This window comes from Hermetia illucens, chromosome 1 (assembly GCF_905115235.1).
Source record: "Hermetia illucens chromosome 1, iHerIll2.2.curated.20191125, whole genome shotgun sequence".
Lineage (NCBI taxonomy): Eukaryota > Metazoa > Arthropoda > Insecta > Diptera > Stratiomyidae > Hermetia > Hermetia illucens.
In genome coordinates this window covers 106,628,372-106,656,059 of record NC_051849.1, presented here as the reverse complement: position 1 = coordinate 106,656,059, position 27,688 = coordinate 106,628,372, and the positions used below count along the sequence as shown (strand labels likewise).

The 27,688-nt window shown below is 39.4% G+C and overlaps 1 protein-coding gene across 1 annotated transcript; it reads right to left on the bottom strand.

Annotated features, from left to right (window-relative positions):
• Positions 1 to 774: 774 nt before the first annotated feature.
• LOC119650770 (methionine--tRNA ligase, cytoplasmic) lies at positions 775 to 27,609 on the bottom strand. The gene is made up of 8 exons (XM_038053877.1): positions 27,350 to 27,609; positions 8,644 to 8,771; positions 8,433 to 8,582; positions 7,698 to 8,380; positions 6,751 to 7,489; positions 1,507 to 2,024; positions 1,052 to 1,442; positions 775 to 995 (listed from the first exon to the last, which is right to left on the bottom strand). Exons 1-8 carry the CDS (start codon positions 27,450 to 27,452, stop codon positions 849 to 851), a joined length of 2,859 nt encoding a protein of 952 aa, XP_037909805.1. The 5' UTR covers positions 27,453 to 27,609; the 3' UTR covers positions 775 to 848.
• Between the last annotated feature and the right edge of the window lie 79 nt (positions 27,610 to 27,688).

Here is a 27,688-nt window from a genome sequence, read left to right as displayed (position 1 = left end):
TTCGTTGTCCGCCGACGATTACGGGCACCTTAGTGATTAATTTTAAATTTTATTTGTGTGGTTTACAAATCAGGGTAATAGTCTCGGGCGAACGCAGTGCTGACCACATTGCCTCCTACATTGTACTGTAGTGTACCCTTACGGTCTTGAATGAAGTGCTCTAACACACTTCAAGGCCCTGATCCAAATTGATTGTTGCGCCAACGGTTATTATTATTTAATTTGACACCTTTTCGCAACAAAAGTATGAAGTACAATTTGTTAACTGGTAAACATTGAAGCTACAACCTTCACCAACTAACTCGAGCATGATCACTGTAGGCCTCATGTAAAGAAAAACATTTGTTATGGTGGTATTCAATAAATTATATTTTTACATCCTTTGCTGCAGTATTCGTAATATTTCACCGATTTTACTAGGAATTTGCGTTTGTTTCCATTATTAAACTTACACACACTGCATTATAAAATGTATTCAACGTTATTCGCGAAAATTCATATTGTTCGAAGCGCGGATTGTATGTGACTGCAATAGGTTACTGTACTGAGAAATACACAGCTTTCTCATATTTTATTAATATTATTAAGTTATTTGATAATAATTTACTATATAATGTATAAAATACACGTCCGAGAACAAAACACAATCAAATACTGCAAATAGAACGCAAATCGTAAAATAACGAATGTCAAACTACCGTTTCCGTTTTCGAAATGACTTTGAACATAAATGCGAAGTTTGTATGAAAAACATTGTAGAAAAAAAGGACTTTCAGTTAAGGAGTCTTTAATGAAAAATTTCATCAATAGTTTGGCCTGAACAGAGTCGAAACAAACGAAATAGAGTATCATGATTTTTTCTTGCTCTTTCCGCTTGCGGGCTCTGGTGCGCCGGTTAATGTGCTTAATTCTTTCTTTAGTTTTAACAATATTTCGACTTCTGGTTTCCAAACATCAGGTCCGGAGGAGCCCTTCAATAGGCGTACCTTATTGCCCTGTAAAAACAAAGATAGTGATCACACGATATGCAAGTCTAATTTAAAAGTGCTACCTGATCCGCGATTCGTTTCTCCAAGGCTTTGATTGCGTCAGTTGTGTCTAATTGGTTCGGTACTTCCCCATTAATTTGTTTTTTCTGCATTACTTCCAGTTGCTTTTTGTAATCAAGGAGAACAGCCACCTCTGGTTGCCACACCGATTTGTCTGCGCCACTAGATTTCAGAGCGCGTACTTTATCTCCCTGGACTTTGATTGCCTCTTCGGCTTCATTTATAGTTGAGAATACTTTTTTGTCATCTGCTTTTTTAGCCCCACCGTTATCTTGGGCACCTCCGTATTTCTTACGTAATTCGTCAATTCGGGATTGTTCAAGTTTTGTGAAGAGAGGAAGAGGTTTGCCAATCTTGTGACCAGCCGGGAGCAGAGTGGCAGCGAACGGTTGGCTGGAATATTGAGGAAATAACAATTAAGGAAAAAACGAAATACAAAGTAATTTCAAAAACTTACTCAGGATCAATATATCTATGCTTTGATTGCAGTTGATCAAACATATTTCGAGCGACTTCAGGCATGTATGGGAATACCAACAAGGACAGCAAAGCACCCAAATTACACAAAATACCAGTTATCGTACCAGCTCTTGCCTTTTGATCGTCTGTGCCCTTGAATAGTACCCACGGTTGTTGTGATTGCATATACTGATTGCCATGTCGTGAAATAGCGAGAATATGCCGAATGCCGTCCCGGAGTCTGGCCTTATCCATTGATGTAACATACCCTTTAATTTCACGATTAACGAGAGCGAGTAGGAGCAAGTCATCTTCTACCAATTTCATAGGTGGTATGGTTGATGCGAAGTTCTTCTCACAGAACATGAGCGACCGATTAACGAAATTACCCAGATTGTTTAGCAATTCCGAGTTGTTGCGTGCAGCCAAATCATTCCAACTGAAGTTAGAGTCTTGATTTTCTGGTCGTGCAGATGCGAGGTAGAATCGCCAAATGTCTGATGGAATACCTGTGTCCTAGAAGAATATTTGGGAAAAAATAAGTTTCGTTCTGTTTTTAAGTTAAGAATACTAAAAAGCAAGCTAGGTAATAAACGTTTATATTATTTTGGGTTTTCGTGTAACAGAAAATCTTATTAAAGCCGGGTTTTTGTCTATCTGTCTGTTCGTCTGTTATCTCAGAAACTATTGACATAAAATTTGGTAAAAAGGTGGAACCTGCGAATATGATTCCACGTTGAGTTTAAGGAACGGAGGGTTCACATAGAGAGGGGGGTGTAAAATCTTTTTTCATTGACTACAGTCATGTAGGGAATCGATTGGTACTTCATGAAATCGATATTAGTTTTGAAATTGGTTGCAAAAGGAAGAAGTGCGGGAGTAAAAAAAAATTCAGTTACTTTTAGGTCCCGTGTTCCCAGAAACTACCCAGTCCAGGCATCCGAAATCCGAAATATGGTGGCCCATGCCCATGGTATTTTGGCCCCAAAATATTCCTTATACTAATACCAATTAAACTTAATAATAATATATTACCATATTTATTGTAAAAATATTTTCTAGAAATTGACAGACCTAGAAGCATTACAGTAGTTACAACAATGTAGTCTGTACTATAGAATGTGATTCTAGCAATTTTGGTGCAAATCGTACTACTACTAACAGAGTTATAATAGGTTAAAGTTGCAACCTTTGTGAATTTTCTTGCTTCTAAAACCTTATATGCCAGTATCATACTAAACGGAATGGTTTGACAAACTAAATACATAAACATTACGAGCTAAGTACAAATGTCCACTTGAATATGCTTATATAAGAACTAATTTCGCTAAGCTTCCTGTTTCCCGACTTTTTTGCGTTTGTTTGGGGTTTATGTCGAATCACTATGAAAATTTAGATGAATTACAACAAAGAGGAAATTAAGCAGATGCACCATTGATAGCATGTTCCATTTTTGACCATCTCAAGTACAGATGCTAAGATTTTGTCGAGACAATGAGGGCAATCTAGTTTCAGTATTTTGATGACCTGCTCAACAAGCAAAATATTGGCGAGTTCTAGGTCCCATCAATTGAAGACAACTGACAAATGCCGCTACCGCCAAACGTGGAGGAAACTGTTCGTGCAATTCGTCATAAGCCCCTAGGAGTCGATGTAATTATGGCCGAACTGGTTAAGTATGTAGGCGACTACCCATACCAAACGGTTCATTAGGATATGCTTAAGGTTTGGGATGATCAGAGAGATAGAGGTATTTTGTTGTTAAGTACCATCTGTATGATATCCATTATCTTGCTAGACTGGGTAGCCACATACGTGGAGAAAACCATCGGTCCTAACCAAAGATGCTTTACTCCAACTATGTAACAGTCACCATCCTCTAAAGTCCGATAACAGTTATGACGACGAAATCGATGCACGGTTGCTGGCAGAGCCTACTTTAGATTACAAAAACTGTTTCGCAGGAAACACCTTACCGTAGGATCGAAGTACTTTGAAAATAAACACCAAGAAAAGCAAGGTTCTCAGTCTGACGGGTCACCGCATTGTCCCTATCTGTACTGATGCGTAGAGCATCGAAGCGTCAATGGTGGCACTGAACTGGATGTCGCTCGATCCATTAGCAGCGCTAGATCAGGATTCGCTTGTCTGATACTATTTCTAACAAAAAACTCGTTAGCGCACAGGCCATGGGCGATGTGATCAGAAGGCGGAAGTGCAATGGAAAAGTGAAACATTGAGGGAGGGGCGGGGGCATCCACTGGCGTTATAATCAGCGAAGTCAAGGTTTAGAGCTTCTGGCAGAAAGTCAGGCGATTGCCGAAAGTAAAGACTTCAAACCATGTCTGTACACCTCTCGCCCTCATTTGGTTCATTAAATGTACGGTTGGACATTTCATTTCATTTTGTCACTGTTCGTGGGCATATTCCTCGCTTATTTTCGGTCAGTATCTGAATATTTCTTTTCGCTTTTGGGCAAAATGACGATAGTCGGCTGCTTCTTTTTTCCTTCACATTTTGTCCTTCTGGCAAAACCCATTTTTACACGAGGATCTTTTCCATTTAAGAGATGTGCGGTCGCTTCGGTTTGAATTCTTTTATAGTATCTTAGAACGGGTACATGAGGCTTATAAAAATGTACCCAGGTAATGACATATCTGTACACTTTTTAGAGATTACACATCTGCACAAATTATCTTCAACTTTTGATAAATGGACTTACAGATTTTTAAGGCAATGGTGTCTTTTTGGGCATTCATTCAAATTTGATAAATTATGAATTAAGTAGCAGATATAGGAAAAACTAGTCACAAGATTTTCTAAGTTGGCTTCTGCTTAGTATATTCACCCAGGACTCAGGTATCTTTTCACGCAGTCAAGAACTCCTGTACTTTCAAAACTACTTTTAAAAGTTTTATTTGTCGTTATATTGTGGCGCGGCAGGATTCGCGGCATCAAAATTTATTTCGAATGCAGAGCACGTCGGGGTCACCACTGTAAGAGCTAACTACTTTATCTTTTTATGATATTAAATTATATTTAGCACTTGATTATATACAACATGAAATTAAATTAATATTAATTGCCGCAATAGCGAATCTCGAAGACAGAAGACTCCCTATTCTTTTCTTTGGCGTCCTGCCGTCAAGTCATGGCACTCCGCTCTCCACTCCTGTGGCGAGGTCTAAACTGAATGGAGAGCGTCGGTGGCGTCATCGCAACATTCGAAATAAATTTCGAATGCCGCGAATCCTGCCGCGCCACAATATCTTTCATTGTTCGTTTTGCTAGATGAACTCAATTTCTTTTTGATTCCATTGGTAGGAACATTTGAATCCAATTTTGATGACGCTTGTTCCAAATGGTGCGGAATTGAATGTGATATAACCAAAAAAAAATCGCCGAAATAGTCATAATTCTTTTAATAGGTTATATCTGTTCGGAATTTTTTATTTTGTTGACTTTTTTCATTGACTTAAAATACTCTAAAACATCCCTATATTCATAATAAATAGCGAGCTGTAGAAAAACCACTTAGAAATATTTTTAAAGTTAGTTTCTCTGAAGTAACTCCTAAGAAGAAACCCCCATTTAAGCAACAAAACACTCACCTTTCAATATGGCGAAGTCTCGGCGCAACATTACAGCACCCAGAAAAGAAATACAAGAGCAAAATATGGCTGTGGAAGGGCAATTCTATGATGGTAGGATAGCAGAGTGAAATCAAAATTTCAAAATTGGCGTGCAGTAGAAGTGTTTTCATCTGATCGACGTGAAAATTTAATTGTAACTTCTTCATTTGATTATCTAATGAAGTACACACGATTTTAGCAATTGGTAAAGAGAATTTTTTAAAATATTTTTTTAATCCCTTGGTATATTACTTAAGGGGGTCATTCCGTGTGTCGGATTTGCGCATCAATTATAGCTAGATATAGTATAGAATATATGGGCAAAGTGATTTTTTGATATTCGGAGTCATTCGGAAATTATAGTGTTCAACACGTGATAAGTCACATGCCAGATTTATGTCGATTGCCGTAATAAAGCTCGTATTTATCGGTCCGAATGACGTTCGAATGCCTTCGTTAAAAGGATAAGAGTTGAAGCCAAGGACGTACATATCTTTCTTCAAGAAACCTAAGGTTTATGAACTAGGTATAGCAGATTAACGGTCAGTTAAGGTTTTATGGCTAAAAATCGCATTCTACCTTTGCGTTTTTCTCGAAACCGCATGTTGAAACTCGTCTGCCACCATAGCCCAAAATCTATCCAACCAAATTCTTTGAAATTTTCACGACTTATTCAGAATATATTTCTACGGTCCGCAAACTAGGATAATTGCGATTCATTTAAGAGTTTTTTTTTATTCATTGAAGAAGCCGTAAAAAAACGCCAAAATTCAAAAAAAAAGTTTAACAAGGCACCAAAAATTTAGTTTTTAATGTTTTCTAATAATCCTAGTTTGCGGACTGTAGTTAAGTCTGTACATTAAAATGCCGTTTACTTTTTTTCTCTAAGATGATCGTAGCGCCTTCTAGCGTGGCAGCAGAAAACACCTTTTTTTAGAGATGGGTGTATAAATTGCTCTGTATTTCAATAACGAACTATGTGATCGGGCCGAAAAAATTACTATGCACACTCAAGAAATTAATAAATTTATGGTGAAAAATTCGTATTTGTATCTTTCTCCAGTTCTTCACAAAAAATTTCTAAAGAAAGCCGAAAAAACGGCCTTCACCCGGAATTACCCCCTTAATGGAGTCGTGTCTGCGCAAAGTTCTATTGTCGATATTTCAGCAAAAAAATTATTAACAAATGGACCGATATTTCAGGAACAAATTGCTTTGCAAAGTAATAGGCAGAGGTTGTTTTCAAAAATCATAATTTTGTTATTGAGAATAGAAAAAGATTCAGCGCACCAATGAGATCAAATCTCTATTTCAAAGCATATGTTTCTTCTCTAAGAAACAATTTTTATACTTTCTGGTTAGTGGCCGCTGGAGACACTAGGATAACCCAAAATGTAGATGATTGTGGGGTAAACATAATTATGTATTAACATCGTCGGTACATGACAACTCTCGGTCACAGCTTGCACAACTGGTGAAAGCCTCTTTACAAAAATTTAAATTTCACCAGACATCGTTCTTTCCGATTATCTGGTTTTAACTTTGAAAGTACGTATGAAAAATGTTTTCTTGCATATTTGTAAAAATTGAAAGAAGCTGAAAACAATTACCTGTGCGTCATTTCCGAACACTCCAATTCCTCTACTTTTGCTGAATTTACCGTCCTCGTAATTTAAATATTCCGTGGCCATAATATGTGACACCATAGTTGAACCATTGTCCAGAGCCAACAGCGTAGAGGGAAACATGACAGAATGGAAAGGGACATTATCTTTACCCATAAATTGATAGAGTGTGACATCAACACCCTCCTTTGGCTGCCACCATTCCAAGTAATCTTTAGTGTAACGTCTGGTGATTGATATATATCCAATAGGTGCGTCGAACCATACGTAAAAAACTTTACTTTCAAACCCTTTCAGCGGAACTGGAATTCCCCATTTCAGGTCACGGGTAATGCATCTTGGCTTCAAACCCTCTTTCAACCACGATCTTGCGATCACACGAGCGTTATTCGTCCACCCGTGATCCACCTTGTCCGCCCATTCACGTAATCTCGGTTCAATTTTCGGCAAATTCAAAAATAGTTGCTCTGAACTTCGGAGGACGGGTGCAGTGTTGCATACTTTACACCTCGGTCGGATTAGTTCGGTGGCATTTACAAGTTTGCCACATTTATCACATTGATCACCACGAGCATCCTCATAACCACAACCCGGATGGGGGCATGTTCCTTCCACAAAACGATCTGCCAAGTATCTATCACATTGCTGGCAGAGTAACTGCTCCACTGACTCAGTTTCAATAAAGCCGCTGGCATAGATTTTTTTGAAAATGTCCTGAGTGATTCTGAAATATAAGTAAGGCTGGTTTTAAACGAGTTTTTTACTATTAGTAAATGCAGTCTAAAACAATAACATATACATTATCAACTGATCTCTTATGCCCTCTTTTCTCATTCGTAGGCATGAAAAAAATTGATAATTTTGATGAAATTAAACAAAATTAAAGGGAACCTATACAATTAAATCTTTTGAAAATTGATACTAGTACTCACTCAGTCTGCTCTTTTGTTGATGTTCGGCCAAAGTAATCGAATCCAATACCGAACCAGCGGTAAATTCCGTTATGAATTTCGAAGTACTTGTCACAAATTTGCTGTGGTGTCAGATTTTCCGCCAGAGCTTTGTTTTCTGTAGCCGTTCCATACTCATCCGTACCGCAAATATACAATGTATTATTCCCACAGAGTCGTGAATATCTTGCGAAAATATCAGCAGACAATGTGCTTCCAATAATATTACCCAAGTGCGGTACGTTGTTAACGTATGGCAGAGCAGATGTAATGAGGACGTTCTTGTCACCTTTCTTGGGTAGAATGGTTTTATCTTGTTTGATTTGACGGGGCGTTGCAGGGACGAAGTGATTTCTGGCTGTCTCCAGCTCTTCATTTGTAACGGTCTCAATAATGTGTGATGGTGAGTCTGGTAATATATTCGGTGAATTACCACCGACTAGTGGAAGGACTATGTGGTGAAGACCCCCAAACTGATTAGACTGCTGCAACGATGAAAATGTCAAAGTATTTAACGGTTGCTGTTCTAATGCTGATTTGACTTCGGCAGCTGCAGCTAGTTTTCTAAACCAAACTAAAACATTATCGACATTTGTAGCGCCTTTCAGAGTTCCATCGGGGGCAAGAAGACTCCACACAGCGTAGTCTGCGGCTGTAGGTTTATCCTGAAAATAATTTAATTAGTGTTTTCCGCGTTTGAAATTTGAATAAACTTACGCCAGTGAGATAGGGTGTTTTTTTCAACGTTTCATCTAATTTGCAGATGAGCGCATTCAGTATGGGCCGTGCGTTTGGATCAGCCCGGTGTCCTACCCCCATATTATGTGCTAAGGCAGGACCCAACAGGGTTGTTGTCCACTCTAACCACTACAAAGGCAAATTCTAATTTATAGGTTGTTTATTTTAGTGGGAAAACCAGAGGCTATACTTCATCTTGAACAAGATCATTGGTTTCTTTTGATAGTAAATATTTCGCAGCTGCTGCTGTTGAGAAGATTTGAGTGCCAGAATCAAGTTCCAATATTGGTAATTGTTTAATAATTTTGATCGCAGGATCTGCAAATAAATAAAAGAACCCAAGTGTAATGTCGCGATGTTTCTAGCGATAAAATTATTTCAAATAATTACGACTTGTTTTTGTTTTTCCGCTATTGTTACATATTATACTCGCAAATACCGATATTTCGGGAACCACTTGTTACCTTCATCAGTACTGCAAGACTTCCAAGTATAATATATAACACAAGCGGAAAAGCAAAAATAAGTCTTATGATAATTATTTCAAATGAATAAAAGAAGTTGGAAATGATTTTTTTCTATACTTTTATAAAAAAACATATATCTAGAAGCAGTTTAATACTTGCACCATAATATGTCGTTAGTTACTTCTTAGATGGAATGAAATAGAGTTGCTAACAGTCCAACTTGTAGCTCCGGAACGAAATTAGAATATTGGTGAAAGGGTGGCAGGGATAGTAAGCACGGTTTTACTAGGAGGTACGTGATTGCAATGCAGATAGGCTATTATCACAACGCACTGTTCTGCTAGAACTAATGATTAAATGTTTCGTTTTGGTATTAATCGGCATGAAGCTCATGGCAAAACTGTTATAGATCAAAGAAGAATTCACTTTTGAAGTTAATTGAACCTGTAGTGGGTGTAAATGTGGTAAAATGAGAATAGACTATGGTCAACAACCAGAGCAGAGCTATCTAAAAAACCACAAAAGTGTCGAAAGTTGTCTTTGTAGGGCCGCTAACTCCTAAGTGCCGTCCCGCTGAGTGTCCTGTCGATACACTTTTGTGTTAGGTTGCCTCGGAAGGTGGAGGGCTCCTTTCGACACGACCTTACGTGTTTCATACATACCAGAAGTTAGAACAACCTTTTGTAAAAGCTTATGAAAAGTCTCGAAAAGCATACGCGAATAAAAATTTACAAAACAGAAAAACACCGGATCGATAAAGAAACAGAGCAGAATAGCTTAAACCAGCAAATGATTATCTGGTATACCGGCGGCTCCCTAAGAGTGAAGGGAGCGGCCGCAGAATTCATTTGTCCAAGTAGAAAAATACTTTGAAGCAATGGGTAAGCGTACTAGTATGATGGAACGAGCAACTTCCGTTTTGGATGCATGCAAGTATGAATCGTGACGACTATGACCTTGAAAAACAATTTTTGACAGCGGAAATTATTTTTCGATGTCAGTTGGAGTTCGAGAAGTCAAGGAGGAGGAGAAGTCACTCCCCTCAATTCGATTAAAATAATTTAAATTAATTTAAATAAATAAAAATAAAAACAAATTAATATTTAAGAATAATAAAATAAATAATTTAATTTACAATTGGTGACCCTGAAACGAATAATTTTCTAATTCTGAATAAAGTAAAATCAGGTAAAAATAAAAACAAAATAGTTTTTCAATTATCTTTTCCTTTCGTTCGACTTTTGTTTTATTTTTATTTACTCAAATCGCTTAATCAACAACTTCATCCGAGAGAAAATCAACTGCGTGTTTTTGGTTTCGCTGAAAGTAGGAAACGTGGTAGTCCATTGAGCAACGGCGAATCTGCAGGACTACAAGCGCCCTCTCACTGGATGAGTCACCTTCGCCAGTGCCAATTTTGGATTAATAAGGCTCCGGAAGGACAGACTCAATCAAGAAACATCCTTTAATCAAGACCTAACTGTCGGTAGCGCCTATTTTCACAAGAAGAGAAAGCTAAAGAACGCAAACGAGTGGCTGAAGAAAGAAAAACAAAATTCTCAGATCCCATTACCTGTGTGACCGAGAGCAGCTCGTTCGTTCGCTGTTTAACAGGTGCCGAACGAGAAAATTGAAAGTGTCGGCTATTCGCATTGTCAGGAGACTCCGCCACCGTTATTGCAATACCCACCCGCGGAACCTGGCGCTTCGTTTATAAAAGTTTCGTGTTAATTTTATGTGAGAAACTTTCTACGCACGTTTTTCCATTCTTGTATGGGTAAAATCCCAAAATATTCCTTCAAATTTTTTTCAAACTACGAGGAATACGTAACTATTACAGATGTATAGACATTGTCTATTACCGAATACTGTATTCTATATGCATGTATATAAATTGATCGTACACTACTTCGTGCATAAAAGTAATCATATGTACACGTGAAGTACGTATATTGAATACCGCTGGTTTTATATATAAATATATACATACGTCTGTCTCGAGTAGTTGATATTGATATATAAATAATTAAAAAACTAAAACGAATTTCCTGCGACCTCCCATTCACGTGAGCTCACTTTGTTGTGGTATTGGCGAATTGATATGTTATGATGACATCATACACGCTTTAGAATGCACGAAATTCACATAAAATTTAAAAGTTTCACCTTCTATAACTTTGTTAATAATAGTTGGATTTCCTTCGAACTTTTCAGAGTTATACCTTGTATTATTCCCCTAAATTTTGTACTTATAGCATGAATTTAAGAGGGGTTTCTGGCTAAATTTTTAAAATATGCTAATTATCGTAATGGGATGTATTTTGAGTCCTAGATTTCATTTAGATACACCACTGTGACAAATTCTTCGGTTGGGTAGGTTCTGAGAACGAGACCTCCCGACACTCCCCAACGTTTCACCCGATATCAAATATGGGACCAGTTTCGAAAAGTATTTTTTGAGCCCTATCATTTGATACTCCACATGGCCACATTCTCTGAAAAAAAAATTGCATCCTCCATTCACATGTATGGATAGCCCCCCCCTTAAACTTAACAGGAAATGGCTCCGTTTGCTGTATGTAAACGGAACAGCAGACCACATGCTCTCACCAACTATCGTGATAATCAGTCTAGCCGTTTCGAATAAATCGTGCGTGACAGACAGACCGAGAGACATACCTCGACTTGATTCTAATAAGGTTTTTTTTTCACAAAAACCTTAATAAACGTCAGATCACAAGAGTCGACACTACCTCTTTCTGTTTTCATAAAACAAGAGAACGCCGCAAAAGACGGCGCAGAACCTATTGCTTCTAACCAGCTTTTTCGCGTCTTTGGTTCTCGAATTTTACTTATTCCACTTTCGAGTTTTTTCTCTACGGTTGTTCGTTTCCGGTAACGAAGTCTTCAGGAACTACTGCGACCGCACGAGTGCCGCCATTTTGGCATAGGAGCCCACTCCTCTCAACCAGCATTTTTTCCATCGTTTTTGAATACGTTGTTGACCCACGTATTCACGCACTTCCGAGCGTAGTCTCTCTGAGCCCGTTAAGTAACATCATGTTCAGCACCACATTAACACTACTGGCTTTAAATTTTTTTCGATTACCACCGCAGAAGCTTGCAATTGCGCGGAAAGAGTTTGAATAACTTCTTAGGCAGGATATTTGCAGACCTTCAGACAGTTGTTGGGTTTCGCCACTTCACATGGACCCTAAATCAAATGGCCAACGGAGAACCTGTGGCGACTACAGACGTGTAGATGCTCAGAAGATTCCAGACCTGTACACCACCAAACATATCCACGACTTTCTGCATAACCTCGTTAAGTGACTTTTTTTCTCGACCTTGGACTTAGCCAAGGCAAAACGAAGGCGAAAATATTCCGAAAACCGCAATATGCACACTTTTTTTTTTAACTAGGATAACTTTTGGACTGTGCAGCGCAGCGCAAATCTGTGCTGCGAAACATCAACTTATGTTTCGTATATTTGGATGATGGCCTGGTCGCGTCTTCCTCTGAGTCCCAGCGTTTAGAGTACCTCGAGTGCATTTTCCAACGTCTCCTCCTGAAAAGTACAAATTCCTACAATTATACAGATGAAATTCATCTGCCACCTGATTACCCCTGAACGTATCCATCTGGACGAAGTCAAGGTGCAAGTGATTTCGAGCTTCCCGCTTCCAAAAGCTGTTAAGAATCTCTGAAGGTTCTTGGGCATGTTAAACTTCTATCGTCGTTTTTTGCCTACCATCAATTGATCCTTAACGCCTTCTTCTCTGGGCCGAAGACTAAAAACTCCCGTCTGCTTGTTGTTCCCAGAGGCTGTCCAGACGTTTGAGACCATCAAGTAACAGCTGGTGGATGCTACACTTCTGGCATTTCCTGAGCAAGATGCGCCCCCAGCCGTATTTGTCGATGCCTCTGATATTGCCGTAGGTGCCCTTCTTCACCAAAAAGTGCCGTTGAGTTTCTTCTCCAAACAGTTGAATCCCGCTCAACGGAACCGCAGAACTATGATCGTGAGTTACTCGTTGCGTATATGGCAATTAAATTCTTCCGGTATTCCCTTGGAAGCTTGCCGTTCACATTATTTACGGACCATAGGCCAGTCACTTTTTCTTTGAAATAAGCCCGACAAAGCGTCCCCTCGCCAACTTCGTCACTTGAGCTTTATCAGCCTAGTTCTAGTGAAGATCCTCGCCACTATTGATTTTCCGGCAATTGCTGAGGCGCAGAAAGACAATGCAGTTTTTCAGAGCTTGAGGACCTACTCCAAATGCATATTCAGGGAGTTTCCTATCTTCGGCTTAGCATATATACTACGAGACCTCAGACAGGGGAGCAGCCATATATTCCGGCCGATTTCAGAAAGGAAGTATTTCACGTCGTTCACGATATGGTGTATTTCGCAAAGTATTTCTGGTCGTCCATGAACAAGGACGTCTTTTGCCAGACAGGGCAAAACTAGAAAGCACGTGAGGAAAGAGGTAGGAGTGTTTCCTCGGTCCACCAAGCCTTTTCAAACAATCCACCTCGACATCATTGGCCCTTTTCGAGACTCGTACGGTTTCAGATATTGCCTCACAATCATCGATAGGTTCACGCGGTGGCCTGAGCAGGGATCACGAATCCTTGTATGAGGCCCTTTCGTAGTCCTCGAGCGAGGTCGGCACCATTTTAGCCTCAACGTCGGGGGCACGGTTAAAAAAGTTTCCTTGGCTCGACAAAGGTCATTCGTTCAGCCAGAAACCGCGACCAGTGCGAGTGGCGCATGACGCGTCCGTTTTGATTTGGGGCAACCGTGTTGAGAGGGCCGTGTTTTCCTCGCTGAAACCCCCCTTGGTTTCAGTTGGGGGTGGAGTGTTGTGGCGGGACGAGCAACTTGCGTGTCGGACGCACGCAAGTGAATCGTGGTGGCCATGACATCGAAAATTGTTTTTGGATGTTGGAGTTGGAGAAGTCAAGCAGGAGGAGAGAGGTAACTACCCTCAATTGAATTTAAATAATTTAGATTAAGTTAAATAAATAAAAATAGTTAATATTTTAAAGTAATAAAATAAAGTGTTTAAATTGCGCTAGTATATTTCAGGTGAAAATATCTTCTTCTCCTTTTTCTTCAGCCTTTATCCCGTTCACAAGCGGGGTGGGCTCGTCGTGATCGATTTCGCCATTTGACTCTATCGAAAGCCTAATCTGGGTGAAATATCGAGGCTTTTAAATCCCCATCCAGCGTATTAAGTCATCGTTGTTTCGGCCTGCCTTTTGGTCGGTTATCATCGACTTCGATCGGTGTAACCCCATAACGATCGCGCATATCCTCTTTTCGGATGTCATCAAACGCAACATCTTCGTCTCCATTACCGCAAGACGCCGTTCAATTGCCTTTAATAGTCGGACGACATTGCGGTAAATTTTAGATTTGAGACGTTTGTTGATACGTCGATCACAAAGAACTCCAGTTGTGGAACCTCGCTTCATCCAGGATACGTTAATGCGTGAAGTAATTTCATAATGCAATTCTCCATTGGCTGATAGCGTTGACCCGAGGTATTTAAATCGCTCATCACTGCCGCAGACAGTGATTGTGCCTGTTTCATGAGGATTGGTCGCCAAAAATTCAGTTTTGTCTAGATTCAATCTGAGAACGTGTTGTATGAGTCGATCATTCCATTTTTGGACAAGTTACTTGAGATTATTTTTGCTATTAGATGTTAGGAAAACATCATCCGCATAAAGCAGTGTGTAGGGCGCTGGACGCTGGATGTCCCGTGTGACGGTGTCCATAACAAAAACCAAGACGAGTGATGAGAGGGCGCTTCCTTGGTGAATATCAACAGAGACATGAAGCGGTTTTGATACACCCGCCATACTTCGAACTTTACTTTTCAGGTCGTGGTAGATTAAACCCAGCGCACGGTTCTTTTGCCACTAAGTGTTGTCGTAAAGCATACTAGATGAGTTCGTGTGGCACACGGTCAAACGATTTCTCTAGATCTCGAAAGGCAATGTAAAGAGGGCGATACTTCTTACGGTGTTTCTCCATGAGTAACTGCGCAACCACATATACACCGCTGGAACACTAATTAGTGCACCTTCGTTAATATTTAGTATGTTTCATTTTTTGGCAAATGGAACATATTGTAATAAGTTTTTTTTTTAATATAGAAGTCACATATTCAAACAGTGTCAACCACTCCAAAATTTCTCACTTTCGGTTTTCATTTGTTTGATTAAAAATAATTACGTGATCTCTTTTTGCCTGGCATTTTAATTAGCACACCCTGTTTGTGAAAATTTTGCCGACTGTGAAAGTCTAAAAAATAACCTCAGAGGATGCAAAGTTTGAAAACAAAAAGTTACACATAGTGACCGAAAAAAAAAACGGCTAGCGTTCGTCAGGAATCATATTGACTCTTCTACTTCCTTTGGGATTCCGCGATTTGAAGTGACGAATCGAATTCCAGCATATACGGGTCTGATGGCAGAAGGAGTTAGATATCAGGTACTTCAGGAGGACGGTGAAATTTGGTGGTGGTAGTGTTATAGTCTGGGTTTATTTCAGCAAACATGAAGTCGGACTTATTGTCCAATTTAAGGGGAACTTAATAGTATAGCCTATCGGAATTTGGTGCCGGAGCACCTTTTACTATACCTAGAAAGATTACCGTTGTCAGTTTTTTCAAAATTAACTCTCCAGCAAGAAAACGCGCCATGCCATAAGTCGCGATTTATACAGGAATAGTTAGAAGACGAGACCATATGAACCATGGTCTGTCTAAAGCCCAAATTTGAATCCAATAGAAAATGAATGGGAAATAATTAAGCGGCGAGTTGTGGCCGCGATCGGGCAGGAGTGGAAGAAAATCCTGGAGGATGGAACGACGATGTTGAGCTGTAATTTTACAAAAAGGATGTCCAGCCAAATATTAATTAGGTATATAACTTACATTTTCATATATTTCCATAATTTTTTAAAATCTATTAAAAAACTTGTCTCTTTTCCTATTAGGTGCGTTAACGGCTTATAATAATACTCGAACTCTTCGGCGGAATTGACAAGGGCTTTGTGGCCATAAGCAGAACAGTTGAGGGTACCCTACTGGACGAGTTTACCAGGAATGGAAGGGTCCAGTTTGATTATGGGGAAATGTGAACCAAAGGGCTCTCAGGATCGTTTAAGCCTCACCAAAAAGAGAAATCTAGGCCTTAAAGTACATCCGGTCCCAATATCTGCACAAATAAAGTTAGCAATAGTATATTTCCACATTTTAGAAATTTATCCGGCAACCCCCCTTATGTTAATCCAAGTACAAAATTTGCTACGGGTGTAAAGAATAACATAATGTACAATTTGGTCAAGTTTGAAAAAATCCAACTATTATTAACAAAGTTATAGGGGGTGAAACTTTGCTATTTTTTTGTGAATTTCGTGTATTCTACAACCTGTATGACGTCATCATCACATATCAATTGTGCATTGAAGTTTCTTACATAAGATGAACACAAAACCTTTACACACGAAGCGCGAGCTTCCGGTACTCCGACTTATTATTTTAAAGGATGTACCAGGTCAATTTAATGATTTTTTTCAAGTTGTAAATATTGAGTATATAATGGTGTGTTTTTCGCTTTATAACGGATGAAATGTTCTGAATAGGGTTGGGAACTGGGGTGTTTGTAGACTCTGATAGGGAATCAGTCCCTAATATTCTTTCACCTATCCAGAAAAATTGCTTTCGGCTTTTTTGAGTGCAAGTGTATACACATCAACCGGGCAGAATAGTTATTTTTGTGTTCTCTTCCTTCCTTTTCTTCCTAATTCCGTGACGTGAAGTTTTGTACATAACGTGAGACAGATTGAAGTGCTCGAAAAACCGTTCCTCATTTCCGAATCCAACTAGCATAGAGGTGTGCAAGCACATATGGACGGGATACTTCAACTTTCCCTGATGATTGACTTTAAGTACCCCGAATCATACTCCCATTCCACTTGCAATCCATCGAGCATCACACGACAGCATCAACATGGAGTTTATCTAGATTACTCTATAGATATAATTTGATGAGTTGAAAATGAAAATTTTAGACGTCAGGATTCTTCACAATATGCGAATTCAGATATAGCTCATTGACCCCTTGTCTAAGCCATGAGATCTTGACCGATATTGTAGTATTTTTATAACATGAAACGCATTTTCTGATGAGCACTTGTAATAAGTAAATAAAAAAGAGAAATATCACTCAGCTAGTTTTCTAATATTTGATATTATGATAGAGATACATGAAACTGAATGCAGAATCAGGTAAAGACGCGAGTTTTCATGTACACATATCATGCTTACTACACTCAACTTTGCCAGTAAGCTAGGTTTATAATCTATTTCATAATCTCAAATCTCTCTCTAAAGACACTGTATATTTCAAATACTTTATTGAATATCAAAAGACTTCTAGCTGATCAATTGTTTCACACCATGACAGAACCTCATAGGCAGGACGGGCCCCGGTCCTGTCGAGAAACGGATAAGGGTTGTTGGTGCATGGACGGCGTTAGAATGAAAGCAAATTAGTCTCAAATATGTGAATGCACGCTAAAAAAAGACGAAGGATCTCGCAAGAGTCCTTCGGAAAAGGCGCATTGATATTTGTGCTCTACAAAAAACTCAATGGTGTGATGCCAAAAGTTGCGACATAGATCGCGAAGGCCGTAAAAATGGCTATAAACTTCTCTATTTTAGTAGCCCATACACTTAATATGCTGTTGGGTTTGCCAATTTTCAGGGACTCCGTGATGCGATTTGATGTCTGAGGCCGAAAAAGATGGCAATCGGGGGTTCACAGTATATTTTCAACATAAAAAAAATACACTTTTATTAACTTTATTTGATTAGGTATCGTAGCAGATAGTATTTTGAGGCCTAGAGCCCATGTGCATGGACTACCATAATTTTTTCTTAGATTTTTGGATTGGGTAGTTTCTGAAAACGGGTTTTTGGAATAATGGTCCCGTTTCAAACCCGCGCACCCTTCCCATTTGCAACTAATGTCAGAACTAATGCCTGCTTCAGAAAGTACTAATTAAGGCTTTTCATTTGATACTTCCCTTTTAGGAATATGTTAATAATAATAATCGTTGGCACAACAATCCATATTGAATCAGGGCCTTGAAGTGTGTTAGAGCACTTCATTCAAGACCGTAACGGTACACTACAGAAAACTGTAGGAGGCAATGTGGTCAGCATTACGCTCGCTCGAGATTATTACCCTGATTTGACTCAGGTACTCATTTACAGCTGAGTCGACTGGTATCCGACGTCAAATCACGATACAAATCCCACTGCCACCAGTGAGATTTGAACCGCGATCTTCCGTACAACAGCCTTGTGCTCTTACCACTCAGCTATCCGGACACAGGAATATGTTAGCTGCCTATAAAAGACAGCGAACGGCGCTTCGCAGTAATAGGGACGAAGATGTTTCTTTCAATTAGTGGCATAGTACGCCATGATCACATCCGAAATGGGGATATCCGCGACCGATACGGGGTTGCAAAGATCGTGGAAAAGATCCGGAACGAGCGCCCTCGAAGATATGGTCACGTAATTCGCGCTAACAGGAATCCACTTGCCAAAATTGTTCTGAACATTGAAGTCGACGGTAAAAGATCAAAAGGGCCGCGGAAATAACAGTGGCTTGATACGCTGGCTGGTGATTTGAAAGTCTGGCGACTGCAACCAGATCAGGCCTTTGGTAGAGCGAAATTGCGTAACCGATCAAGACGAGCCGACGGCGCTTCTGAATGGGACAAAGGGTGAAGAAGAGGAAGAAGATTGATAAACGAAGATGTATTAGAGAAGCCTCACAGAGAAGAGCAACGATTTAAAGTAATTTCATAAGCTCTTTTCATTCAAAAACAAATCTTTAAAATAATAAATATGGCTTCATATATTTGTATATGCACTACTGACGAGTATATCTCTTTCGAATAATGCCCTTGGGAAAAATAGATACCCAATTCGTGAAAAAACGTGACGCCCTACGGCAAAGGGGAATTCATTTTTGGTTTCAGCGCATCAGTTAGAATTATCAAAACAGTTTTTCAAAAAACACTTTATAGACCTGTATAATCAAAGTGGCATATGACACCGTAAAATACCAGCCCGAGATGAATCGAAATAAAACCTTGGTCGTATTTGGAAATTCAAAAAAGTGTTGGTGAGAGTTGTATTTAACAGATCGCTTTATTTTTCTTCAAGCAGTACAAAAGGGAACATAAACGTCCTTAACGACCGAGATTCAAACCCGGGGTAACGAGATCTAAAAGTCGAAGGTGAAAAAGCTTAACTATCGCACCATTCCATTCTCTATGTTGTCTATTATTAATTTATATCTATTTTTTGAACTGTGTAATAGCGTGTTTATATCAATTATTATAACTTTGTCATTGTGATTTTTCGGATATTTTAGAATTTAATTCAATAAAATTTAACTCCAAAATGCTTCCCGTTAGGTAGCCAAACCAGTATCTTGGTTTCCTTTTACTTTATCCCTCCCTATAGAAGAGATAAGTAGAAAGGTTAACTCAATGTTTCATTTCCGATAAACGAAACATGATAAATGCATTTTATCCGTCCATTAAACAATATTGGGAGGACACATACATCAATCAGTACTTCTAATATATGAATCCGGTAAGTATAATACGCTCCCAATTAGGTTATCTTATCAGTTGGCCCTTTCGAATATTAGACAATATTGACTAATCAGAAATAATAGGCGGCATTAAATTAAATTCCAATATCAACTATCTTTCTATAAAGGGTCAAATTGATTTTTTCGATTCCTAAATTGAGTGTTAAAGAATTCATTATATCATTGATATTGATTTAAGAAAAAAATATAATATAAATATGGAGGATTTGGGGCACGTAATGAGGGTCACGAGCGTACAGTCGATTTTGTCCACACTTACGACCTTGCATTTGTCAATATATGTTTATTAAACGACTGCCTGATATTCCTACATTTTATAGTGGAAACAACAAAACGCACATCGACTATATTTTCATAAGACGCCACCATTTTATCACCATCGCTGATTGTAAAATCGTTCCCTACCTCAACATCGATAATTGATTTCCGTCTAGCGAATCAAGCCTCCGATGAAACGACAGTAGAACACACTGGCCCACCATGGTGGTAATTTCGCGGGAAAAGAGAAAAAGTTATATCACTTATATCACACTACTAGAAAAACGTAGAATCAAATTAAAAACGCGATCCACGGGTCATTAAACCTGGTAAGCGATTCATCAACCGAGATACTTGGTTTTGAAATTGCGATGTCCAAATGAAGGACCTCGAACGTCTCTCTCATAAGTTTCTCGTTGATAATACACTGTCAATCTTTCTGATAAGCTGAACGCTCTGGACGGCGAAAAAAATCTGCATCGACTTGTCAAAAGGCGATACCAGCGCACGCGGATATCGAACACAAGTTTGGTTGCGTTAATGACAAGAGCGGCATTTTGCTTGCCGACCGATGAGCCGTGATTTGCTCATCCTTCGCTTCCACAAACATCGCTGACATTACGAGCAATTTCACCTGTCAGCGCCACGGAAGTTGAAGAAGCAATGAAAGGAATGAAATCGAAGAAAATAACAGGATTTGACGACAACGTGAATGAGCTCTGAAAAGCCAAGAGGTGGGACCTAACACAGTGGTTCAGTCAGTTATTGAATCGGATTACTAAGGAGGGTATAACACCATCCAGGCAAGTAAGCAAGATCGTTTCCAATTATCAAAGACAATCAACGGCGTCTCGCGACAATGGAGACGAAAATATTGCGTTGGCGGCGTAAGACGACATGATCACATATGAAATGAGGATATCCTCGATCGATATGGGGTTGCACGTATCGTGGGTAAATTGTGTGGGAAACGCCTTCAACGGGATGGACATGTAATTTGCACTGATGTTAACTCACTAAGATTGGTCTGAGCATTGGCCATGATCAAAAGGCCGGCGGAAACGACAATAGCTTGATACGCTAGATGGTGATTTGGGAGCCTCATGAATCCATTTAGATCTTGTCTATGACCGAACAAAATGGCGCAATCGATAAACATTTATTTATTTTATATGTGATATATCAATATTTTGTAATTCCACTAATAACTTCATCACCTCCAATTTGCATCAATCTCACTTTGACCAAAATGATTTCTACTACATAAACTAAATTTCAAATTTAACGAAAAATCTGATTTTTCTGTGGTACCTTCAAAAATCCCGCATCTATCTTTATGGATCATGTAAAATTTATTGTTTCCATTGCAGTGACCTAAAATTTAAGGTTGATGTGCTTCATCTGCGTTTCTTATCAATTACTTTTTTTTGGAATAGAAGCGATATTTCGCGTCCACCTTTGCCTCATTAATGACAATTATCTTCACGGTGTAATTTTGATTTACTAATTGGTTTATTGTTAGGTAAAGACAACATATCGGCTGTGTTACATGTAATTGAGTTTTCCTTTTGGTAGATATTGACCGATGTGATAAGAATTATACATTTTTAGTTGAGAAAAATAAACCGCAATGTGAGTTATATACGTTTGGCCTGCTACAACATTAGGAATTTCTGCAATGTGCACATTCATTCTGGGCTTATTTCAGTTTACAAAAACTGTTTCCCTCGAAATGTCTCAAAATAAGATCAAAGCTCTCACTATACAAGATAATCATCCTGTCAGTCATTATGTATTCCTTGGAAACTTGGGTTCTTGGCAAGCAAAATTGCATGCAGCACAAGGCTGTCGTACGGAAGGTCGCGGATCAAATCTCACTGGTGGAAGTGGAATTTGTATCGTGATTTGACGTCGGATACCAGTCGACTCAGCTGTGAATGAGTATCTGAATTAAATCAAGGTAATAATCTCGGGCGAGCGTAATGCTGACCACATTGCCTCCTACAGGGTACTGTAATCCTGTAGTGAACTGTTACGGTCTTGAATGAAGTACTCTAACACACTTCAAGGCCCTGATCCAATATGGATTATTGCGCCAACGATTATTATTATTATTATTAAATTATTAAATCATTGTACTCAATTCTGGAAGCTTCGGAGAAATACTAGGGCGTTCACCACAGTCGGCACCGCAGGATATATAATATTGATACTCTCACTGGAAAGACCGAGGAACTCGCAAGAGCCTTTTGGAAAAGGCGCATTGATATTTATGCTCTATAAAAAAATCAATACTGTATGTGCCAAAAGCTACGTCATAGAACGCGGACGCGGTAAAAACTGCTATAACTGAAGGAGGTGCCTTGGGGGAAAAGGGTTTGGAGCACGTAATGAGAGTGGCGTGCGTATAGTCGATTTTGCGAATACTCACAATTTTGTACTCGTGAATACATGGTTTATCAAGCGATTGTCTCATCTTCCCACACTCAATTCACCGATAAAACAGTACGAGGAACGCACTGGCACGCCGCGGCCAATCGGGAAGCAAAGAAGCGATTGCTGTTACCCGAGCATTACAAAGGTATTTACGAAAAACTGGCCACTCGGGACGGCGAGATAGAACTGTATCGACTTTTCAAAAGCCGATACAGATCCCCCTGCGTTGGCATACAGTGTAACGGTACTTTGCTTACCGATCGGCGAGCCACGATGGATAAATGATGCGAATATTTTGAGATTTGAACGAAAGAATTTATTCATCCTTCACTTCCACAACCATTGCTGTAGAGAGTAATTCTCCCTTGTTTATGCTACCGAAGTTAAGGAACCAACAAAAGGACTGAAATCAAGGAAAGCAACAAGACCTGACAACATCGCATCTGAGCTCTGGAAATAGAGGAATTGCAAAACAAAAATGTGGCCCAGTTAGTTCTTCAATCGGGTTATTGGGGAAGGTAGAAAACCATCTGACTGGCAAGAAAGAACCACCGTTTCCATATGCAAAAAGAAGCAGTGTGAAGTGTTCAAATTATCGTCCTAAACCATGATGATTTTTTAATGTATTCTTCGAAATAACTGTGAATCAAGCCTGGTTTTCAAGTACTGCGGAACTGCTGACGAAATGCACCCATGGAGAAACAAATTGAGAAACATCTCAACCTTTACGTTACATTTCTGGATTTAGAGAAATCGCACACGATGTGCCACACGAACTCATCTAGTATGCTCTGCTGCAGCACCTAGTATCAGAAGAACTCGTGCGCTGGGTTAAATTGCTCTACCACGATCCGAAAAGTAAACGTCGAAGTGTGGTGGGCATATTAAAACCGCTTCGTGTCTCTGTCGGTGTTCATCAAGGAAGCGCTCTTTCACCACACCCCTTTGTTCTTGTTACGGACACTGTCAAACAAGAAATCCAACGTCAAACGCTCTATACACTGCCTTATGCAAATGAAGTTTTCTAGCGCCTCATAGCAAAGTTGATCTCGAGCAACTTGTTCAAAAATGGAATGGCCGCCTCATGTAATACGAACTCAGATTGAATCTGAATTTTAAAAAAAAATAAAATGCCTGTGGCATCTAAAGGGTTAGGAAACCGAAATCAATGCTTAGAATTACATCAGAAATCACCTGGCATATCGTTTGTCGGTTTGCAAAAACCCTGTTTGGGCTAATAAACAAATGGCGCTATTAGTATTAAATCCATATGATTTTTAGATCACTTTAAACTTCAAAAGACACGTGTTCAAATTTGACAGCTGTCGGACTTTAGTTTATGGTATAGAGTATTTTGAGTGAAGCAATTTGTGTTAGTTTGAAGAAAATGGATAAAAAGGAATTTCGTGTGTCAATAAAGCATTGCTTACTTACATACTGTTGAACCTTGATAAATATTATTCGCACTTTGCACCAGGAAAATCAACCGTTGAAAACTAGTTTGCTAAGTTTAAATGAGACAATATAAGCACCGGAGACGATACACGCAGTAACCGTCCCAAAGAGGCTCTCCATAAAAAAAACCTAAATGAATACCTCGAAATATGACAAATAGACAAGCATTATTTCACACCAGAATCAGCACGAGGTTCATCTGAGCAGACTGTACCGAGGTGCACCGATTCCAAATCGTGCGAAGACGCAAAAGTCGGCTAGGAGAGCTATAGCTTCACTATCTTGGGATGCGCATAGTATAATATTCAAGAAAAACCATGAACAGCGACTAGCGTTATTGAAGCTTTTGAAGGATGAAATCGCGGAAAATGGCTCCGCTTGGAAAAGAAGGCTGTTTCATCAAGACAATGCAAAATATTACAAATCAGTGAAAGCGATGGCAAAACTGCATAATTTGGGTTTCGAATTGCTTCCACATCCGTATTCTGCAGAGGCTTTTTCCTGTTCTCAGACCTCAAGAGAATGCGCGCTGAAAAGAAATTTAGGGACGATGAAGAGATAATCCCCGAAACTGAGGTCTATTTTGAGGCTAAAGACAAATCATACTATAAAAATGGTGTCGAAAAATTGTATGACCACTATAGTCGTTGTGTGATTCTCTAAGGTAAATATATAGAATAATAAAATCAAATTTTATCAATAATTTTTTTTGCTATGTCAGCCTACGAATTTGTCAGCGCAATTGTTACACTCGTGGCTGGCATTTTAGTGACACCAATCTCTCTCAATCAGGTCTGGGATTTTTCGTCGATCTCCGAGTTAATAAGCGTTGATGAAACGTTGTTAGCACGTTCCACAACTGCCTTCCTTTGGGAGCAAGGTAAGAAATTTGTTCCTCAGTGTGTTAAAAAGTCTTCGAATACTTGAGAAATCAATTTAAACTTTGGAGGACAGGAGATCGCGGTGATTATCATTTCGCTAGTCCACTCCAGTTGCTTGGAGGTGATATTTTCTTTAATCTTCTAAAAGATAGTCTTTAATGCGAGATCTGATGAATATTTCGGTCCCGCCACAACCTTTTTCCCTTCCGCATGCTTAGGGTCATAGAAGAAAGAAAGAAAGAACCCATCAAATTGAAAATTATTTTTGTGAGTCAGATGCGTTTCGGATATAAGCATAATGTCGATTTCTTTCTCAACCAGTTTACATTGACCGACGCCGTTTGCATTCAAGTGACAGATTTTGAGCGGGTTCATTTTTTTCTGGGAAGGACCTTAACATCTGGGTCTGGTTACGATCATTTCTTGCATCGAGACCAAAAACCGGTTCATCTGTGATGTTACCAGTCTACTGATAGTTCCTCTGATCCCAGCCTCTTTATCTTACCTTTATGGAAAGTCGGAGCAGCTAAAGTGCCAAACTCCAGGCTAACCGACTTTGAGAGCAGCAATTGCTTAAACTCCACAAGAATTAAACACGTCGTGTTCACCTTTGATAATTCTGACGAACTATATATTTCTCAATTCATGTTTCCTAATTTATACAAAATTTACTTATACTTAGTAGGCCTGTACTTTTAGATACATATGAATGTACAGTATATGGGAGAAAATATTACGTAGTAAGGAATGATAATGTGGATAAGTTTTACAATATTTTACACATCGTTTGAGTCGGTGTAAGGAGAAGTCTTTCCAGATGGTGGGATGGGACGCTAACTTTTAGCTCGCATGAGGTGCGCATTTCATAACTACAAGCGTAGCTCATGTCTGGCCGAGTTATGTCTTTAGAGCTTTTAACTGGAGATATATTGGTGAAAGTAATATTTGTCTCGACATGTTGAATTCGTTGTTTCGATTGCGATTTTTGCTTAATTTTAGCATAGATTGCTACAATTTTTGGCACGAGCATCCTCCTTATTTTTTTACAGTTAGCTGTTACTCAACAAACGACACAAACACTGAGTAGATTGCAGTATGTTTTGTATGAGCAAATTCTCACACTGCACCGGAGCAGGTCTTTTATGCGGCTCTTCTACGACGATTCTTCGATGAAACAGATAGCGTAAGTTATATATTGGATGCGTTTCACCCTTCTTTAAGTTTTTTCCATCAAGCTTGAGTTCCACTCGGTAGAGCTACTGGTAGCGGATACAAAAATGCTGTGTTGGACCAGTGGCATAACACGCCATGATTACATCCGAAATGAGGATATCTGCGATCGATATGCGACATGGTTGCGCCGATCGTGGAAAAACTGCGAGTGAGGCGTCTTCCATGGTATGATCACGATTGCATCGTTGTGGAAAAATTGTGAGAGAAGGTTCTCCGAAGTATAGTCACGTAATTTGCGGTAACGAGAATTCACTTGCCAAGATTGGTTTGAACATCAAAGTTAATAGAAAACGACCAAAACAACGATGGTTGGATATGCTGGATAGTGATTTGAAAGCCTCACGACTGCATCCAAATCAGGCCTTTGACAGAGCAAAAGGCGTAACGGACCAAGACGAGCCGACCACGCTTCTGAACGGAGGACGGAGAAGATCTCAAAGTCGTCTGTCGGTTCCGTGCGTTTGCCAACCCTCCCACCTCACCATCGTAAATTCCAACGAAATTGAATGTTTGCTTAAGTAGGTTTGCAAGCGTGCCGTATTTCTAGACAAATTATAGGGAGTTTGTTTGTCTGCTTAGAAAAAACTGATGTATTTGTAAAAGTGTGGATGACGTTTTTTGGCCCCCAAAATAAAAGCAAACGCTTCTGGAAGTTTGGAGTTTGCGACAAGTGCCAAACATGTAGAGCCGGCATTAAAGTCGGAGAGCACAAGTAGAGCTCTTCCTTTTTCAACATTCGTGTAAACTATAATACTTTGCAAGGCTGTAAACACTTCGAAGTTCTTAGATGGGTTCAAACTAAAAACTTAACGAAGTTCAATGCGGTTCACTTCTTGTGTGTGCATCGATGGGAACATTTCAGCTTACTCTTTTGGTGATAAATTATAAAGAGAATTAGGTGATAATCATCAAACACCTGCAAACGCTTATTCGGGTTAATGCGATATTTTTCGCTGCCAAGATGTCACCAATTCGTTGGTGCGCTTATCACTTATGCAATTAATGGTCTTTCAGTCGGTGTGACAATTACCAGAAATTAAGGTCAGGGTAGTCATGTAATATGGATTAGTTCTCTAGAATTGGAAGAACTTGTTTTTCGTTGACTCAAATTGACACAGAAACCAACCTGAGCAACAAATTCTTAATAAACAAATTGAATGAGAACCAACTGCCACTTGTTTCTAGAGGAATTCTGATGCAATTCGCAGCTATTCTCTGGCCATTGCAGCAGAAATTTTTTCCGGCTTAATTCCGGATAGTGTTTGAGATATGAAAATAAAAACACACAATTGGGCGTCTTCGGCGACCCGCCTCCATAGCGTATAACAAAAACACCAGTTCATTAGCTCGATTATATCTATTAATAAATCTTCCGCTCGAATTCTATTCGGCCAAAGTGCGAACGGCTTTCCCAAAATAAGATTTCGAAGAACATCACAATCCACTCACCATTGAGGTTAACAGTTTTGACGGTCACATCCTTCTTGGCCACTTTCGCCAAAATCAATAACTCCAGCCCAAACGGATTTCCTTCGTTCGTATAGATTATCATTGTTTTATCACTATCAAGCAACCTTTCTCGGTTTGTTCCCACTTAGCAGGCGACTTTAACGTGGCACTCGACCGTAATTGAGTATACAACCGTCTTCAGACCGACCGACACGATATCCACATGTACCGAGCAGAAACGTCGACGAGAATAACAGAAGGTTCACTTGTCCGGATGAGAATGTCAAATTGGAACCGGTTCAGTTGTTCAAAGATTGAGAATCGGTGTTGTGTTGGTAA

Coding starts and splice junctions, on each gene's coding strand:
- LOC119650770 (XM_038053877.1), bottom strand. CDS start 27,452: ATGATAATCTATACGAACGAAGGAAATCCGTTTGGGCTGGAGTTATTG. Junction 2,025..6,750: donor TGTTCGGAAATGACGCACAG/GTAATTGTTTTC, acceptor ATATTCTTCTAG/GACACAGGTATTCCATCAGA. Junction 1,443..1,506: donor CATAGATATATTGATCCTGA/GTAAGTTTTTGA, acceptor TCAATATTCCAG/CCAACCGTTCGCTGCCACTC.